At 38.2% G+C, this 17,041-nt stretch overlaps 1 protein-coding gene and 1 long non-coding RNA gene across 5 annotated transcripts in view; one reads left to right on the top strand and one right to left on the bottom strand.

Moving 5' to 3' along the window:
* Nucleotides 1–4,824: 4,824 nt before the first annotated feature.
* On the bottom strand, nt 4,825–8,368 carry LOC112642061 (uncharacterized). Its single transcript, XR_003125012.3, has 2 exons — nt 8,134–8,368; nt 4,825–5,238 (listed from the first exon to the last, which is right to left on the bottom strand). It is a non-coding gene; the product is annotated as an uncharacterized LOC112642061 (long non-coding RNA).
* Nucleotides 8,369–8,370: 2 nt separating this feature from the next.
* Nucleotides 8,371–17,041, top strand: part of HIKESHI (heat shock protein nuclear import factor hikeshi) — a 39,205-nt gene continuing 30,534 nt past the window's right edge. For 2 of the 4 annotated variants that reach the window (XR_007404795.1, XM_035704053.2), the window contains exons 1-2: nt 8,420–8,634; nt 12,072–12,309. Coding sequence is in view for 3 of the 4 variants with exons in the window: in XM_035704053.2 (XP_035559946.1) it covers nt 8,605–8,634; nt 12,072–12,309 (268 nt within the window). In the remaining variant the exon portion in view is untranslated. Of the gene's footprint in view, nt 8,635–11,498; nt 11,607–12,071; nt 12,310–17,041 lie in introns of all 4 variants that reach the window. The other 2 variants (XM_025419382.3, XM_025419379.3) reach the window with 2 other exon arrangements.

Here is a 17,041-nt window from a genome sequence, read left to right as displayed (position 1 = left end):
CTAATATACTACATAATTTACTTTGGTTGGCTGTATTTCTCCTTCTACTGGGGTATGTAGTCTTTATAAGGGTGATTTTTTTTTTCACTCTTGCTGGTATAACCCCAGCACTAGAACAGCGCCTTGCACATATGTACTCAAATATTTGTCAAAATGAATAAAAAGAATAAAATGCAATCTCAAAAATGAGCAAGCAGTAGGAGAATACGAAGACTGACCAGGAGGATTTATTAAAGGAAACAAATAGAACCTTCAGAAGTGAAAAATGAAGTAAAAGTGAATGATTCTAGTTAGATACAACTGAATAGAGGTTAGTGACCCGGAAAAAAATCCTAAGAAATTACTTGGAATGTGTCAAAAGGAAATGAATATGAGGAGTTATGAAGTACAGAGCATAAAATGAAAAGATCCAGTGGTAACTGCATATCCAAAAAAAGGAAAAGCAATATTTGAAGTATTTTACTTGCTACCATGAGACCTGAGTGTCGTAGGCAGGGAGAAAGATGCTGGTTCTGGCCTGTAATTTACCATCATGTCTCCGACTTGCATTGGAGTCCTAGCCACTAATGTGCCAGTCTGTTTCAGTCACCACTACCAAGCCAGAACATTGCCTCAAACTGTTACGTCCTGAGAAAAATCTGCACCCCCACCTCAGTTGAGGTACTAATAAGCAGTATAACTGTCCATGTAGGCCAAGACTATGCTCATTGCTTCCAAGAGAGTCCAAGTCATGATGTGCTCCAGAGCTTGGGTGGGTGAGTGACACAGAATTTTTGTCTATGGATTTCAGGATGACGTCTTCCTGAAGCCCCCTGTACTTTAATGGACCTCACACCCAGTTCTTTGGGAAAGAAATATAGAATAATTCCAGAGGAATAGGATGCTAGTGGTCATTTGCAGGGCCCACTGAAAAAGGAAATTGCAAGCCTCTTGTTTAAAAAGCAGGAAAAAGGTGCCATTAAGGGGACTGAAAAATACAAAATATTTTTTTTCTGTGATTTCTCAACTTACAATATTTTAAAATTTGCTTTTAATGCCATTCTAAGTAAAAACACCATTCTAAGTTTTTATATTAGCTTGAATTTTGCCGATCATCTTCATATGAGTTTTCACTGCAAACATAAAAGCATTGAACTCCAAATTGAAATAATGCAACTAGCATTTTGTAGCTTGTACTTAAATGTGTATTTAGTTCTTGCCAGTACAGTGAAAATGCAGCACAAAAGTAACAAAAAAAAAAAAAGGATTTTATTTATTCATTCATAGGAGGCACAGAGAGAGGTAGAGACACAGGCAGAAGGAGAAGCAGGCTCCAGCAGGGAGCCCGGTGCGTTACTCGATCCTGGGACTGGGGGGATCACACCCTGAGCCAAAGACAGGTGCCCAGTCGCTGAGCCACCCAGGTGTCCCACAAAAGTAACTTTTATTTCACTTACTGGTATTACACATTCTACCAACATTCTCTGCATTTGACTTACTGATTTTAGGACAAAGGAAAACAACTATCCATTGTCCTATCTTTCCTTTTTGTTCTGTGGTGTTGTTTTAAAGATTTTATTTATTTATTCATGAAATAGAGAGGCAGAGACATTGGCTGAGGGAGAAGCAGGCTTCTTGCAGGGAGCCCCATGTGGGACTCAATCCTGGCCCCCTGATCACTCCTTGAGCCAAAGGCAGACGCTCAACCGCTGAGCCACCCAGGCGTCCCCATTTTGTTCTGTTATCTTCAGTATTAAATGGTTGACTAATACAAGGAAGTAATGAAGTAACAAGCAGGAATAGTGTTCCTTAGTTGTTCAAGTTTCTTTTGTTGTTGTTGTTGTTGAAGTTTCTTAAAATGCTTTTTGTCTTTGTTCAAACCAAGTTCTGGTTCAAACTGAAAACATGGCCTCTTGGGGTTGTCAGGACCCCTGCCTACTCAATTGTAGAGGAAAACACACTTACCTTGTCCCATTGGAGCTTACTTACAAAATCCAAGTTCAAAGAAAATTACTAAGAATGTCAAGATGGGAAGGGTGGAGACATTTTACTAAGTCTGTACTTAGTTCTTTCTGAGCCCAGTGCCCTGTACTTATTGCAGTGGTCACACACCTATGAAGCTGTTCCTGCCTGGGGCTGACATGAGGTCCTGTGCCTCCCTTTTCTCAGAACCAATTCTGTTAATAGGGGTTCTCATTTATTTAAAACTATTTAGTCTTTTTATCAGTCTCTTTCTGGCTCTATCTTGGTCTTCTTCGGTCCTTTTAAGTAAAATGAATAGAGTGATTTTCCACTTCTCCCCACATTGATTTCAGCAATAGGAAATAGGGCAGAGGCTGAGAGCCGTATTGTGCTCTGTAGGCAGGGACCTAAGTGTGAAGAGATCTACAAAGGAGAGTAGATGGTTGCTATTGCAGAGATGGCAAGTACGATGAAGTCTTGAGGCATTTAGAAGGAAAGAACAATTTGGCTAAGAAAGGACTGGAATATGACTTTAGGTGTATCATCCTACAGAATACTGGGAAAAGGCTGGATAGAAATTAAATGATTTTATTTTATTTTTATTTTTATTTTTTTTTAAGCAAATGCTTGAGAAGGGTAGAGGCCTAAAGAATTGATGGTCAGGTGGGTGGGGGTGAATGGGTGACGGGCACTGAGGGGGGCACTTGACGGGATGAGCACTGGGTGTTATTCTGTATGTTGGTAAATTGAACACCAATAAAAAATAAATTTATTTAAAAAAAAAAGAACTGATGGTCATATTGTACAGAAGTGCTTAAAGCCTTAAAACTCACTTGAGGCAAAAGGGGATAGTCATCTGCTTAATTGCATCATCTAGGAGAGCAATTTAAAAAACATTTTTTTAATACACCCTACAGTAAGAAATAGATTATAGTATCCCAGCTACACAAACATATATATAAAACCAAAACAAAAAGTTCCATGAAACAATACACTTATCATGTATGACGTATTCTTTTTTTTTTTTTTTAAGATTATTTATTTATTTATTCATGAGAGACAGAGAAAGAGGCAGAGACACAGGCAGAGGGAGAAGCAGGCTCCATGCAGGGAGCCCGATGTGGGACTTGATCCCGGGACTCCAGGATCATGCCCTGGGCTGAAGGCAGGCACCAAACCGCTGAGCCAGCCAGGGATCCCCTGTATGATGTATTCTAACATTTCTATTTCTTTCTTTTTTGCTTTTGGTAATGTGGTTGTGACTAAGTTGATTGCACAACCTGGTAATCATCTTTTTTTTTTTTTTTTTTTGTATATTTTTTTTGTTGGAGTTCTATTTGCCAACATACAGTATAACACCCAGTGCTCATCCCATCAAGAACCTAGTAATCATCTTAACCTACACTCTGGCACACACTGATCTAGGGAAAATGAGTCTAAGAGATTGGAAACAAGACCCACATTAGGGCCTCCTGGCGGTTCAGTCAGTAAAGCATGAACTCTTGATCTCAGGATCATGAGGTCAAGCCCCATGTTGGATGTAGAGCTTACTTAAAAAAAAAAAGGTGCTAGATGGTCTCTACCCATAGAATATAGCTCTAGGGATGCCTGGGTGGCTCAGCAGTTGAGCGTGTGCCTTCAGCTCAGGGCATGATCCTGGAGTTCTGTTTTGAGTCCCACATCGGGCTCCCTATGAAGAGACTGCTTCTCCCTCTGCCTGTGTTTCTGCCTCTCTTTCTGCATCTCTCATGAATAAATAAATAAAACCTTTAAACTTTTTTTCTTTAGAATATAGCTCTAACACTATAAAATGTGTAACTTCTCCTAACTTCATTTATCATCTGTGGGTTTCCCTTGCTATGTAGAAAATGACTATCATTTTGGTACTGAATTGATGTTTTTTTAAAAAAAAATTTTTAATTGATGGGTTTCTAAAAAAATTCTTGGTATTTTGTGGTTATTTTCTGAGACAGAACAAAACTTTAGGTGAATGAAAGCAGACTCATTTCACTTTTTCCGTTTCAGTTACCCCAGGCTGATGTGAAATTTAGCAAGTTGGGTGATTTCTGTTAATATTGTGTGCAATGAGTTGAGGGAGTGTTTTTGTGTTCAATTCTAAAACCATTACATTGTAGGTGGTCAGAAAGTCATTGATTTTGAATATTGGCCATTGTTTAATTTTTTTTTATTTGATGCAAAATTTAAAACTGCTAAAAATGTTTAAAATTTAAACTCCTAAAATTTTGTATACATTTTTTTTTTTTTTGTCAGATCGTTTTCTCTGAAGTTTTAAGATGGTTGCTTGCTACAACTTCAGGTGTCACTTTCAGTTATGTCAATGTATAGAAGGAAAAAGTGATCATCTCGTCATGTGATTTTCTTTAGAGTGAGAAACCTATCCCAGCAACCCCCAGCAGATTTCCTTTCAGGTTTCACTGACCAGAATTTGGTCGTGGGACTGAGTCTAAACCTACCACTGCAAAGGGACAGGAAAATTGTTGGTTAGATTAAGCAGAGTCTTCCTCTGGGGCTCTGAGCCTCCTGGAAGAGGGATGGATTCCTGAACAAAAATACGATGGATAGGGCAGCCCCGGTGGCTCAGCGGTTTAGCGCCGCCTTCAGCCCAGGGCCGGATCCTGGGGACCCGGGATCTCTGCATGGAGCCTGCTTCTCCCTCTGTCTGTCTCTGCCTCTCTCTCTCTCTTTCTGTGTCTCTCATGAATAAATAAATAAAATCTTAAAAAAAAAAATGGATGGATACCTGTTTACAAGAAAGAAGAGGGAAGTGGATGTTAAATAGATAATAACTACCAGTAATTGTTACAGGGAAAGAAAATTAATGAATAAAAAGTAATCACAAATTGTGAAGGAACCACACAGAAGTTAGCTTTTGCTGCATAACAAAACATTTCAAATTTATTTAACTCATGATTCTATTTTGGCTGAGCTTGGCTGAGTGGTCCTTCTGGTCTTGACTGGGTTCACTCGTCTCTGGTCAGCTGCAAATCAGCTTAGTAGCTCTGTTCCTAGGAGAGAACAGACTACTAGGGTTTGACTGGTTGTTGTTTGAGGCACGGGGGCCAGGTTTCTTTCATTATCCAGCAAGCTATCCTTGGTTTGTTTCTGTGGTAGACTGTCAAAGTTCCAAGAACTACAGCAGACACTTGCAAATATTTTTGAGACCTAGGCTCGGAACTGGCACATCACTTCTGCATTCTTTCCATCAAATCAGGTAAGAAGGCCAGGAGGCTGAAGACATAGATTCCATCTCTTGATGTGAGAAGCTGCAAAGTCACACTGCAAGGTCATGGACACAGGGAGAAGAAGAATTTGTGATATTTTTGCAATCTGGTATAGGCGATGAGATAAGCAACGGGAAAGCCACTCAGATCTCCCTTCATGAGAGACTGTCACTTGGAAAGTTTCAAATCACCAGTATGTCTTTTTCTGAGCTGAAGTTCTTATACCAGTATGATTTTTATTGATGATTTCCTGATAGTGTTTGTTTTAGGCATCAGAATTTCAGAGGCTGTGATGCTGGTGATTTCAACAATAATGTTAAAGAGGCATGAAATCATGGCAGTGCAAGGAATTTTAGAGATTAGTCTGATTCATTTTTTTCACTTTTATAAAATTAGATTTTATAGATTTTATAGTAATTATAAAATAATATAGGCACATAGTTTAAAAAGTGAAACAGGGGCAGCCCTGATGGCTCAGTGGTTTAGTGCCGCCTTCAGCCCAGGGCCTGATCCTGGAGACCTGGGATGGAGTCCTGCGTCGGGCTACCTGCGTGGAACCTGCTTCTCCCTCTGCCTATGTCTCTGCGTCTCTCTCTGTGTGTGTCTCTCATGAATAAATAAAATCTTAAAAAAAAAAAAAGTGAAACAGGATAAAAAGGCTTTTACACAAAAAACAGTAGTTTTCTGCTCATGTTCTACTCCACAGAAGCAAGCACTAAGTTTTTAGCTATTTCTTCCTGTGTTTACCTGATCATTCTAATATGCAATTGTTATTCTCTTTTGATTCATTCGTTTTGATATACATTGACTGTGTTTGAGGAGGATTTTAGTTGTCCATACCCATACCTCCTCTTCCTCTTCTCTTATCTTCTTAACGTAGTTAAATAACAATTTTAATTTAATCTACATTTGGAGTTTTTATTAAGATAATGTAGAAGGCTGAATAATGTCCTCCCAAAATGGTCAGGTCCTAATCCTTGGGACCTGGAAATGTTACTTTACATGGAAAAAGAGACTTAAAAAAAAAATAAAAAAAAAAAGAAAAGAAAAAGAGACTTTACAGGTATAATTGTTAAGGCTATTGAGATGGGGAGATTATTCTGGATTATCCTGGTAGACCCTAAATGCCATTACAAATATTGGTGTAAGAGGAAGACAGAGTGAAATTTGGTACAGAGAAGAAGGCAATGTAAGGAATGGAGCAGGATGTTACACCGTTGAATTTGAAGATGGATGAATGAGGCTATAAGCTAAGGAACACAGCTCTAAAATCTGAAAAAGGCAAGAAATGGATTTTATCTTAGAGCTTCTGGGAAAACTGTGGCTCTACTGATGTGAGTTTGTCCAACCTCTGACCTCTAGAACAGTAAAAGAATATGTGTTCTTTTAAGCCACCAAATTTGGGGCAATTTCTTACAACAGCCATAGGGAACAAAACATTCATGTATATATTATTTTGTGCCAAGTCACTCTTTTTTTGTACAATTTTATTTCTATTGGCCTAAAAATGGCCTCTTTCTGTTTTAGTTTGAATTATCTGATTGATGCTAAATCTTCATCCATCCATAAAACACCTCTCTGTATAATTTTTCATGTCAAAAGTATCAAATAGTTATATTTTCTATTTTTCCCCCTGAAAAAACAAACCCCTCCAGATGGTCCCTGGATTGATAGCTCTCTGCATATGTCCTGGGACTTCCTTTTGCCATCACCTTTAAAATTCTCTTTATCACTTCCCTTGGTTGACCATCCTGTACTCTGAATCTCATCTCATGTCTTCTTTATTTTTTTTAACTAAGTAGGCTCGGGCAGCCCGGGTGGCTCAGCGGTTTAGTGCCGCCTTCAGCCCAGGGCCTGATCCTGGAGACCCAGGGTCGAGTCCCACATCAGGCTCCCTGCATGGAATGGAGCCTGCTTCTCCCTCTGCCTGTGTCTCTGCCTCTCTCTCTCTCTCTCTCTCTCATGAATAAATAAATAAAATATTAAAAAAAAAAAAACCTAAGTAGGCTCTATGCCCAGTGGGGAGCCCAACATGGGCCTTGAACTCATGACCCCCGAAATCAGGACCTGAGCTAAGATCAAGAGTTGGATGTTTAATCAAATGAGCCACCAGGCGCCCCTCTTTATTTATTTATTTTTTAAGATTTTATTTATTTATTCATGAGAGACACACAGAGAGAGGTAGAGACATAGGCAGGCTCCCTGCAGGAAGCCTGATGCGGAACTTGATCCCAGGACCCTGGGATCATGACCTGAGCCAAAGGGAGATGCTCAACCATTGAACCACCCAGGTGCCCTCTTTATTGTGTGTGTGTTTTATGTGTTTTTAAGTTTTTATTTCTTTATTCATGAGAGACACAGAGACAGGCAGAGACACAGGCAGAGGGAGGAGCAGGCTCCATGCAGGGAGCCCGACGTGGGACTCGATCCCGGGTCTCCAGGATCAGGCCCTGGGCTGCAGGCGGCGCTAAACCGCTGAGCCGCCCAGGTGTCCCTCTTTTGTGCTTTCTATACACAATTCACTTTATTCACTCTCTGCAACCCTATAAGATAGGTACAATTATTATTTTACAAATGGAGACAAAGTTATAAAGTTCTATAAGACCTTGCTTACAGTTTTACAGAAAATAAATGGGGGAGTTAAGTGAAGCTGAAAAGAATAACAACTTACTACAACAACATATACATGTTAATATATAATAAGTATATATAAGATTTACATATTTCTATACCTGTATACATATTTATATATAAATAATATGTAATATATAATAACAATAAAGTTGTCAATAAGTACCAAACAGCTGATTGAAAATTAGTGCTTCTGCGACAGTGCGGAGCCGAGAGAGCCTGGAGTTGAAACCGGACTTGGATTCAAGCTCCGACACTGAGCGCCGTGTAGACTGGGAGCTGGTCACTCACATACCTAAATGGAGACAGCAGTACCTACCTCATAAAGTTTTTGCCAGGACCTAGTGAAGTGATTGTTGTAAGGACGCTGTAACCTCTAAAATGTCACACAAACATGAGAAACACCTACTGGCGCTGAGTTTGAAAACCTGGGATCTGGACCGTCGTCAATCCCGAAAGCCAGATCCTCCTGACGCTCCTCCCGGAACCCGGCGCATGGCCCTCTGGGACTTGTAGTCTCATACTGGTTCTGGCCCGTCTTTCTCCCTTAGTGGGGGCGGCTGGCGTAAGCTCCGGAAGTACTCGCCGCCTGAGGGGCGTGCTGGTTAGGACGTGGGGTCAGAGGTCGCGGGGGCAGAAGGCGTTCCTGCCGCTGGCCTAGTCGCTATGTAGTGGAGGGGCAGGCGTCCTCCTGCATGTTCTGGAAGGTTCTTGGGCTCGACTAGGGCAGTAGCCCGAGGACTCGTAGTCGCCGGCTTCGGGTCCCCGCCGGCTGAGCGGAGTCGCCGCCATGTTCGGCTGCTTGGTGGCAGGGAGGCTGGTGAGGATGGGGCCGGGTGGTATCAGGAAGGGGGCAGGACACCGGAGGGCGAGGCCCGCCAAGGGGAGGGTGCGCTGGTGCGGAGACGCGGGGAAAGCCCCGCAGTGTACTTTCCAGCTAAATGGGAGGGTGGCGAGTGGGCGCTGGGGTGTTGGTTCTCCTCCGCCCTCAGCTCCGCAGTCATTTGAAGAGTAGCCACTTCAGGGGCTGTTTGTCGAGCGTGCCTCATCCCTGCGCCTGGCAATGCCCGGCTTTTGTCCATTTCTCATAATTTCAGCCTTCCGGGTAGCGCTTACCGGGCACTTCAGAGTTAACCCTCATAACTCGTGGGGTGGTTATTAAAATCCTTATTTTGTAGTTGAGGAACGTAAGCTCCGTTGGCAGTGTAAGTTCTTGTCTGAGCTCGCGGAGTGAGTTAGAGGTACACCTGGCGTTTGACTCTACTCCCTAACATCCTGTTTCTGAAAGAAGGTGGTGCTGGGGGCATGTATACCTTTGGGGTCTTTGTGGAAGGACCCCAGTAAAAAAAATATGCTTAAAGTAATTGGAAGGTGGCTGATAAAGACGCCTAAATTTAAGTGTGAGTCGTGGCCTGCGAAAATCCTCATTGGTCAAAAGAGATAATAACCTGCCTTGCCAGATAATGAGAGTTAAATGAGATCAGCACCTGGAACTGTTTAGGAGTGAACTAGGGGATGAATGTTGCTTGCCTCTTTGGAAACCACCCGGGAATCTTTTTCAAACTTAACTCCTTTACATCCAGAGTTCTTTATTTATTTATTTATTTTTTTCGCCCTGCTTTGTTAAATTTTGCAGCCCATTTGTGGAATTACAGTCTTCATCAACTGTTGGTAATGTATTCAGTACACAGTGCCAAGAAAATACAAAGATAAATTGGAAACGAGTAGCCTCAAAAAGTTTGTCTGGCTCTCGAATAACTGGGAGGCCACTTTGGCGATGGTGGTAATTGGTAATATTGGTGAGATAACTTTGGATGTTTCCTGCTGTTGGCAGGGAAAATGAAAGGACCAGCCTGGGATGAGTGTGGGACTCTGATGAGTGAGTGTCGTTGATGAATGACATTTAAAATGTGTGTGTGTTCTATTTTTATTTATTTTTAAGTAATCTCTACACCCAACGTGGGGATTGAACTCACCACCCTGCGATGAAGAGTCACATGCTTTACCACTGAGCCAGCCAGGAGCCCCTCTGTGTGTTTTTATAAAGAAAAGGCCACATGGATTCCAAGTATCACATGTTGTCAACTAACTTGGAAGGAAATTTAGTTAAAGTAGAACCTGTGTCTACTTACCTAACACCTAACCTCTGTAATGGATATCCAGTAGGAGTTCCTAAAAGATGAGATTTTTAGGAGGTGTTTGACTCTTTGTTAATTGGAGAACATGTTAATCAAAATGAAGGGCAAATAGACCTGGAGACATCCAAAACTTAGCTTCATTATCTAACTAGAAAAATCTACTTATTTAAGTTTATAAACTCAGTTTCATTCCTTGAAAATTTTTTCTTAAAGTTTTCTTTTTCCCTAAGGTTAAGGATTAGTGTGTCATAATACAGATTTACAGAATGTCTTGTGCTTGGTACAGAGTTGACATTTAACAGATATTTATTTTGCCTGATGGTTATTTCATGGCTTGTAAATACCATCATTTTATATGTTTTTAAGATTATGTGCATGCCAAAAACTGGTGAAATCGGATTTGATACTAATACAGGCAGTTTGGTTTTATATTTATGTTTTTCTTTTGTTTTATTCTCTATGTTAAACTGGACAGTTTTTAATGGGGTTGGAAAACTTAAGAGGAGGGAATCAGAACTTGATTTTAAGAGCGTTCATTCTTGTCTCTTGGGAATAAATTTAGGACAACTATTACTTGATTGATAATACAACTATAACGATTTTAAGTTTCTTTGTAGTGGCAAGGATATTATAAAAGAAAAAAGCTAAATTTTAGTACAACAGCAACTATTAGCAGACGAAAAAAGGTTGCGTTCTGGGTAATAAGATTTGACCATTTACAGTCTTAAAATACTGGTAGTAATTCAGATTTGGTGTTACGGTGAATGCAGTGTCAAAAGCAATTAAAAAGAAAACCAAAAAATTTTGTATACGTAAATTCCTGACAGCCTTTTGACCTGAGTGCCCTCAGAATTAATACTTCATTTTTGCTAATGGATGTGATACAGCAATTATCCATCATTTTCTGAAAGTGGATAAAATGAGTTTTCTTTGTGGAAATAGATTTCTCAAACTTCAAAATAAGATAAGATCTCATTCTAGAAACTGACATTCAATTCTAGACCAGAAAATTAGATTATGAAATGAGTCAAGAGGAAACTTTTATAGGTTCCCACTCAGCATATTCAAGGTAGGATTTTTGCTTTTTATATAGTTGATTCTCGTTATTCACAGCAGTTCAGTTCTGTGAAGTCAGTGTGAACACTCAGTTCCTCAGTTGGTAAATACTGATTTGTTGCTTTTAGGGGAAATACAGAGTTAGATTTTTTTCAGGCTTCTGATGACAGTTTTTATCAGCCTATCATTACATAACCTTGTTTTCTACATGTTTCTGTTTAATGTGTTGTTGATTCATTAGTTGAACTTAACAGCCAAGACACCATAACTCATTTCTGAATGCAACTTATGTAACATTTTCTCAGCATGGCACATAACAGCTGTTTCAGACCTAGGAATACTAGCCAGCATTTCAGCTTGGACATTTTAAACATCAGAATCACCAACAAAACACAAAATACAAACATGGCACTAAATTGTGAAAAGCACATTTGTTTATGGTATGAGAGCAGAAAAAAAGGCACAGCTAACTTTTTTCCACCTCTCCTAGGAAAAAGTGCATTAGGCAACTCCAGATTTTTGCTGCTCTGCACACGAACCTGTTCATGAATGACCAAAGTACAATGAATATCGATTTTGTGCTTACAAATAAATTCTAGTGAGTAGGCAAATTAATAAATATGGAATTTGCAAATAATGAGGATTAACTAATTCCTTCTAGATTGCTTACCCATTTTAATTCCCCGTGCTTTACCTTCTTTACCTACCTAGAGAATAAGGTTTTGGTGGTGTGGTATTTTGAACAGCCTTTCGTTTCTTTGACATTCTGAAGCGGTAGTGATTTACTTATGTAAGTAAATTCCTTTGAGGGCACTTCTGAAATAATTTAGTTCTATTTTTTAAAGGTTACATTCATTAAACGATCATTTTAAGGCTGAATATATATATTCTTTTTATATTTGACACTGGTATATTTGGATATTCCATATAGATTAACAGATTAACCCAAGGCTATACTGGGTATAACGACTATAATTGTACCTGATAACAGCTTACAGGAACACGTTAAGGGTTATAGAAACTCATCAAACTCTTGAACTAAGACGAGTTTCTTATTTTCTAGGTGCAAACAGCTGCACAGCAAGTGGCAGAGGATAAATTTGTTTTTGACTTGCCTGATTATGAAAATATCAACCATGTTGTGGTTTTTATGCTGGGAACAATCCCATTTCCTGAGGGAATGGGAGGATCTGTCTACTTTTCCTATCCTGATTCAAGTGGAATGCCTGTATGGCAGCTCCTAGGATTTGTCACAAATGGGAAACCAAGTGCCATCTTCAAAATTTCAGGTCTTAAATCTGGTAAGAAAAATATTAATTACATAATTAAGCTGTTTTCTTAATAGTATGACATAGGATGTGGCGCTTATTTTTTAACTTTCCATTATGTTTTACTGGTTGCTAGAGTGATGTATTATTTTTTAAAAATTCATATGATAAACTGATACATTTGAAAAGTAATAAGCAAAAGACCTTCTCAGGCTCCTCACATTTCCACTCTCTGTCCCTGGAGAGAGCCACTCACTTTTGTATAGGGATTTTGTATACTTTTGTAAAGGGATTTTATTGGGTGTTTTAATAAATAATGTCAAGGAATCTTCTCAGAATTTGTAATATGCACATCTGTAAGTAGATGAAGCAAGTAGATTTGGATAGAAAAATGAGTCCTTTTTTTCTTTAAATGATGGTTTTGAACTCTTAGATTTGATTATCCCTCTGATGTTTTTCTCTTGGTTGTAATGATAATGCAGGCATCAGACCTTATAGGGGCGTAATCCTTGCTTTGAGGCTTTGAAGTATTTTGTGGAGAAATGTGAGAACAAAACTAGATTAGATGCCATTTACTCTCATTGAATCTCTGGTTCTCTTGAAAATCTACATGAAAACAGACATGAAAATTCTTAGTACATTCTAGAAAATGTCTATAGAGTCCAAAGAAAAATTATATTTGGCAACATGTTTATTTATTTAACAACATTTTAGTATCTACTATGAGGATTTAAAAATGGTGATTAAGTTCTTGCTGGAGATAACTCATATTCTTACAAAGGAAGATAGTTTTGTGGACCACTAATTAGAAGGATGAAGTCTAATAGTGTATGTTTGTATAAGATGCTGAGAGAGAATAGAAAGGGGAGCAACTAACTCTCAAGTGGGTTGAGAAGGCTTCCTGGAGGAGGTGGTATTGGACCTCTTGGGAAGAGAAGAAGTTAATTAGACCTGGGAGAGGCCTATTGGGCATTCTTTTCTGGGTGGAGGTAGTATGTGTAGAATGAAGAAATTTTGGAAGCATGATGTGTGTAGGGTGGTTCCAGGATAGATTAGGCAGGCACGGATCAGGAAAAGCTTTATGTGTCATATCGACTCATTTGAATTTAAGTCAGCAATTTTTAATGTGTTTAGATTACAGACCTATTTCGTAGTATTATGAAAAATATGTGTAACCTAATGTAAATACTCAAAAGTATGCATGTACTCTGAAGCACATCCATATATCTCTCCACATAAAGAACTGTTCCTATAGGTATAAGGGAGCGAGTAAACTATCTTGGGTAGGGGAGATGATATGAACAAATTTTGGTTTTAGCCTGAGGGCTGTGTGAAAATAAATTGAAGCAGTTCTGGCAGGATGATGGACTGTTAGATGCTGTTATTTTATGTAGTTGGAATTCTAGAAGAAGTGGGAGAGAAAAAAAAAAAAAGAAGTGGGAGAGAGCAGTATTTAGAGCTAAATTCTGTTTAGAATTGATGATAAATACTAATCTTTACATTTAAGAAGCAAGACAAATCACTGTGGTTCTTATCAACTGGGATTCCATGAGATGATTACCAATAATCCCTAAGACAGTGATTTTTTTTTTAAGATTTTATTTGAGAGAGAGAAAGTGAGTGAGAGTGAGTGAGCATAAGTGGAGGGAGGGGAGAGAGACCAAAACTCCCCACTGAGCAGAGAGCTGCAAGCAGGACTTGATCCCAGGACCTCAGGATCATGACCTGAGCTGAGGGTAGATGCTCAACCAGCTGAACCACCCAGGCACTCCAAGATAGTGATTCTTAAATCATGATTACCTGACCACCAGAATTAACATTAACATCATCTGGGAATTTGTTAGAAATGCAGATTCATGGCAGGACCCCAGACCTATGGATCAGAAACCTTGGGTGGAATCCAGTTCTCCAGGTATTGTGCATGCTAAAATTTGAGAACCACTACCCTAGGGCATCCACTGTATGTAATAAATTAATGCCTCATACTTTTAGCATGGAGTTTGAGTTAGTTTTGAAGTCTTTGGGAGAATTAAGAAAATAGTCATTCTCAGATCACTTTCTATCTTTTTTGTGACTGTGCCTAAAAACAAACAATCTATAAGTAGAAGGAATATAATGGGGCAATTCGATACATTATAGTGAAATTTCTGGGCATTTAATATAAAGAGAAAGTAATAAAGGAACCAGAGAGACAAGTCAATCATAACTGGATGGCAGTTTAGCAGACTTACCATGAGCATGAATAGAGGCCAAAACTAATAGATTAATATCTTCAAAGTGCCAAGGAAGAATAAAATAACTCAAAACTATTATTCTAAAGTGATGGAGAAATATATTTTGCTGATAGAGATGGAAAGTTTACTACTCATAGACCATTACTGAAAGAACTACTGAAGGTAGATATACTTTATAAGAGGAAATTGAACTCAGGATGTAGAAGAGCATGCAAGATGCAAAGTTAAAGAATTGGTAAACATGTAGCCTAATTTGGCAACCTTACTGTATAAAACAACACAATAAATACACAAGGATTAAATATACTGGAAAATAATGAGTAAGAAAGGAGAGGTGGTGATTGGAGTAAAAGATTTCTGAGGTCTTATTGTTAAGAGAATAATCATACTGATTCTACTTTCAGGTAATCTTGTTAAAAGCTTGAGGAAAAGTTAAAAAAAAAGGAAAAGCAAACTAAAGGCATAGTATATTAAAAGCAAAAGATGGTGGAAATAATTTGAATTATCAGAAGAAATGTAAACAGTACACTTGTGAGAAAAAAAAAAAACAAACATGGAGACTCCAGGATAGGATTTCTTTTAAAGGGAGCAAACAAATAATTATACTGCTGCTTATGAGTAATAGGTCTAAAATATTTTAAAATGAAGAACCAAAAAAATGCCTGTCATAAATAGACTAATTTTAAGAAAAATTAGACTAAGACAAAAACATCAGGGATTAAGAAATTCATTCAGTAGGAATGAAATAATTCATTAGGAAAGCCAAAATATTTCTAGGAAAATATAAATCATGAATTTGTATATGTAACTTCAATATATATTTTAAAAAATTGACATTTAGAATGAGAAATGCTGTTAATATTTTATTCACCTAGGTAATCAGGTAAATAAAATGTTAGTAAAATGGAAGATTTGGATAAAAGAGTTAACAAGTTTGATCCAATGGACATTTATGGAACTCCACACCTAATTATTAGATCATATACATTTATAAATACACAGAATATTTATGAAATTTGACCATATACCAAGTCATGAAACAAATTGTAGTAAATGGCAGATAAATCAGTATGCAGCTTATGGTGCTGTATAATTACAAGTCAAAAGATAAAACATTGTGGAAATCCTCCCTTCCACATGTAGCTATCAGGCCTAGATGGTTTTACAAAGTTCACCTAAACCTTTATGAAACAAATTATTTGTATCTTATATAAACTTTTAGTAGAAAGAAACTTTTAGTTTATATATATATATATATATATATATATATATATATTTTAGTTTATATTTCTAAGCTAATAGAATATTCATACCAAAAAAGGACGAGGACAGTATAGGAGAAGAAATTTGACCTATGCCAGTCTTATTTATTTAGGATTTTTATATTGATGTACATAAAAATAGAAAGTGAATTCAACAAGATCTTATTTTTTATTATTTTATTTTTCATTATACAAAATTCAAGTATATACAGAAGCTGACCAAATAGAATATTGAACCATTCTCTACTCATTACTCAATTTCAAAAATGACTAACTCATGAATAATATTTTTTTTTTAAGATTTTATTTATTTGGTATTGAGAGAATGTGCACGCACAACCCAGGGGGGAGGGGCAGAGGGAGAAAGAGAATCCCAAGCAGACTTTGGCCAGTGCAGAGCCCAGGGCAGGGCTAGATCATATGACCATGAGATCATGACCTGATCTGAAATTGAGAGTTGGATACTTAGTCGACTGAGCCACCCAGGTGCCCCAGTGTTTTGTTTTGTTTTTTTTTTTTTTTAAAGATTTATTTATTTATTTTTTATGATAGAGAGAGAAAGAGGCAGAGACACAGGAGGAGGGAGAAGCAGGCTCCATGCAGGGAGCCCAACGTGGGACTCGATCCTGGGACTCCAGGATCGCGCCCTGGGCCAAAGGCAGGCGCCAAACCGCTGAGCCACCCGGGGATTCCCCCCCAGTGTTATTTCTTTTATAATCCCACTCACTTCTTCCTTATCTTATTATTTAGAAACAGATCCCAGAATCATAACATGTAATCCATAAATACATTAATAAGTGTCTTTAAAAGACAAGGTCTTAAGAGTGTGATTCTGGGGTCCTGGGATTGAGTCCCGCATTGGGCTCCCTGCAGGGATCTCTGCCTATGTCTCTGCCTCTCTCTGTGTGTCTCTCATGAATAAATAAATAACATCTTGAAAAAAAAAAAAAGGTCTTTTTTTCTTTCTACTTTTTAAAACATAATCATAATGCTTTTATCACATTTAAGAACAAAATAATTCCTTGATAGGGAATTGAATTTCTAATTATAGTGTTCAGATTTCCAGTGATCTGAGAAGTTTTTGGTTTATATATTTTAAAGTTGTAAGTACTTTTTTTTAAAGCTGTACTTTGGATCAACATTGTACATTGCAACTGGTTGATGTCTCAAGTATCTTTCATAAAAATTAAAGGTGTAATATATTCTCTGTCCTCTATTTCCAGTAAATTACTTGGACTAAGAGATTGATCAGACTTCCTTTGAGTTTAT

The sequence above is a fragment of the Canis lupus genome, chromosome 21 (assembly GCF_003254725.2).
Source record: "Canis lupus dingo isolate Sandy chromosome 21, ASM325472v2, whole genome shotgun sequence".
Taxonomy (NCBI): Eukaryota; Metazoa; Chordata; class Mammalia; order Carnivora; family Canidae; genus Canis; species Canis lupus.
This window is presented reverse-complemented; position numbering and strand designations above follow the sequence as displayed.